Genomic DNA, 1,267 nt, shown 5'->3' with positions numbered 1-1,267 from the left:
TTCAGGATCTCTCTTACCCTTTCAGGATATCTAAGCTGTCGTCACTGTCTGAAATGAAATACTGCAGGGAATTCCTCTTCTCCTGGTAGTCATGCATGACTTCGATCTGCAAGAGAAACGGGAGGCACTGGGAAGAGCTGCAGGAGGGGCTGCAGGGGCAGGAGGGTCCCAGCAGGGAAATTCTGGGGAGGATGAAGCTGCTTCCTCATCACCATCCTTGTGCAGGAAACCTTAAAAGGGAACCTTAAAAACATAGAATGGGCAGCCAAATATTCCCAGAAATGACTCTGCTACACAAAACCTGCAGATACTGGTGACAGAATTCATCAGAGCAAGGCCAGAGAACAGAGAACATCTGTGCATGGGGATATTTCCTGATACACATCTTTGTTATGTGAAAAGTCAGTTCAGGGAATAACACATAGGAAATAGATAWCTGGATATTGGAAAATCAATCCAGGATAGATCTCAGGTGTTGGATTAATCCAACTAAACCATATCAGTATATATATTTGCTTGATTTTTTTAAAGGAAAAAAAATAGAAAAAGAGCATCTCCAAATCTAAAGCACAATACATTTTTAGAACAGTTTCAGGTTTTTAGTGTATAAAATGCACTCAGATATCATGAATTATTTTTACCTTGCGGGAACTTGGAGTTTTTCTTGAAGTTTTCTTCCCAGGAAGGGAGAGATCAAACGAAAATTTCAAACTGGAATTAAAATCCACACCTTGGGTAGAAAAAAGCAGAATTACATAAAGTACATCTAAAGTGAAGGAGATGCTTCAGACAGAAATTAATAGGTCACAAAGAAAAATGGGATACATTTTAAAAATAAATAGTTAGCTAATACTTAGAGCAAATTGACAAAACAAAGGGTATTTATCCCAAACAATAATAATTCCAAATAGCACATGCCACACGGTCATGAAGGCCATAAAGTACAAATATTTAGAAAGAACAAAATGCCCACTAAGCGAACACGGGAATCAAAACCCAACAAAGTCCCTGCAGCCTGAGCATATGATAACAGCAAAACCAAAAAAAGCAAATAAACTACAAAAAAGAACACCCCCTACTAGGACACTGCTTTTATGAGCACAGGGCAAGATGCTCAGCTGTAATAAACTTTCTCCATCTTGCACAAATTTATTGATATTGTCAGTAAATAAAGTTGTAACTGGGCTAAAGAGGTAAACTGGGAGCTTAAAAATAAAGCATCAATCCCTTCAATGAGTTATATGGCATCATTCAAACACTTCACAAG

At 38.1% G+C, this 1,267-nt stretch overlaps 1 protein-coding gene across 1 annotated transcript in view; it reads right to left on the bottom strand.

The window, feature by feature from the left end:
* MCF2 (MCF.2 cell line derived transforming sequence) overlaps positions 1-1,267 on the bottom strand; it is a 41,305-nt gene that overhangs the window by 16,110 nt on the left and 23,928 nt on the right. The window contains exons 13-14 of the mRNA XM_057385115.1: positions 642-730; positions 18-106 (exon numbers count right to left, since the gene is read on the bottom strand). Coding sequence (XP_057241098.1) covers positions 18-106; positions 642-730 — 178 coding nt within the window. The remainder of the gene's footprint in view (positions 1-17; positions 107-641; positions 731-1,267) is intronic.

This window comes from Malurus melanocephalus, unplaced genomic scaffold (genome assembly GCF_030028575.1).
Source record: "Malurus melanocephalus ecotype Western Australia unplaced genomic scaffold, MMel_1.1 scaffold_790, whole genome shotgun sequence".
Classification (NCBI taxonomy): Eukaryota; Metazoa; Chordata; class Aves; order Passeriformes; family Maluridae; genus Malurus; species Malurus melanocephalus.
Note: the sequence above shows the minus strand (reverse complement) of the source record. Positions and strands in the feature narration are given on the sequence as shown.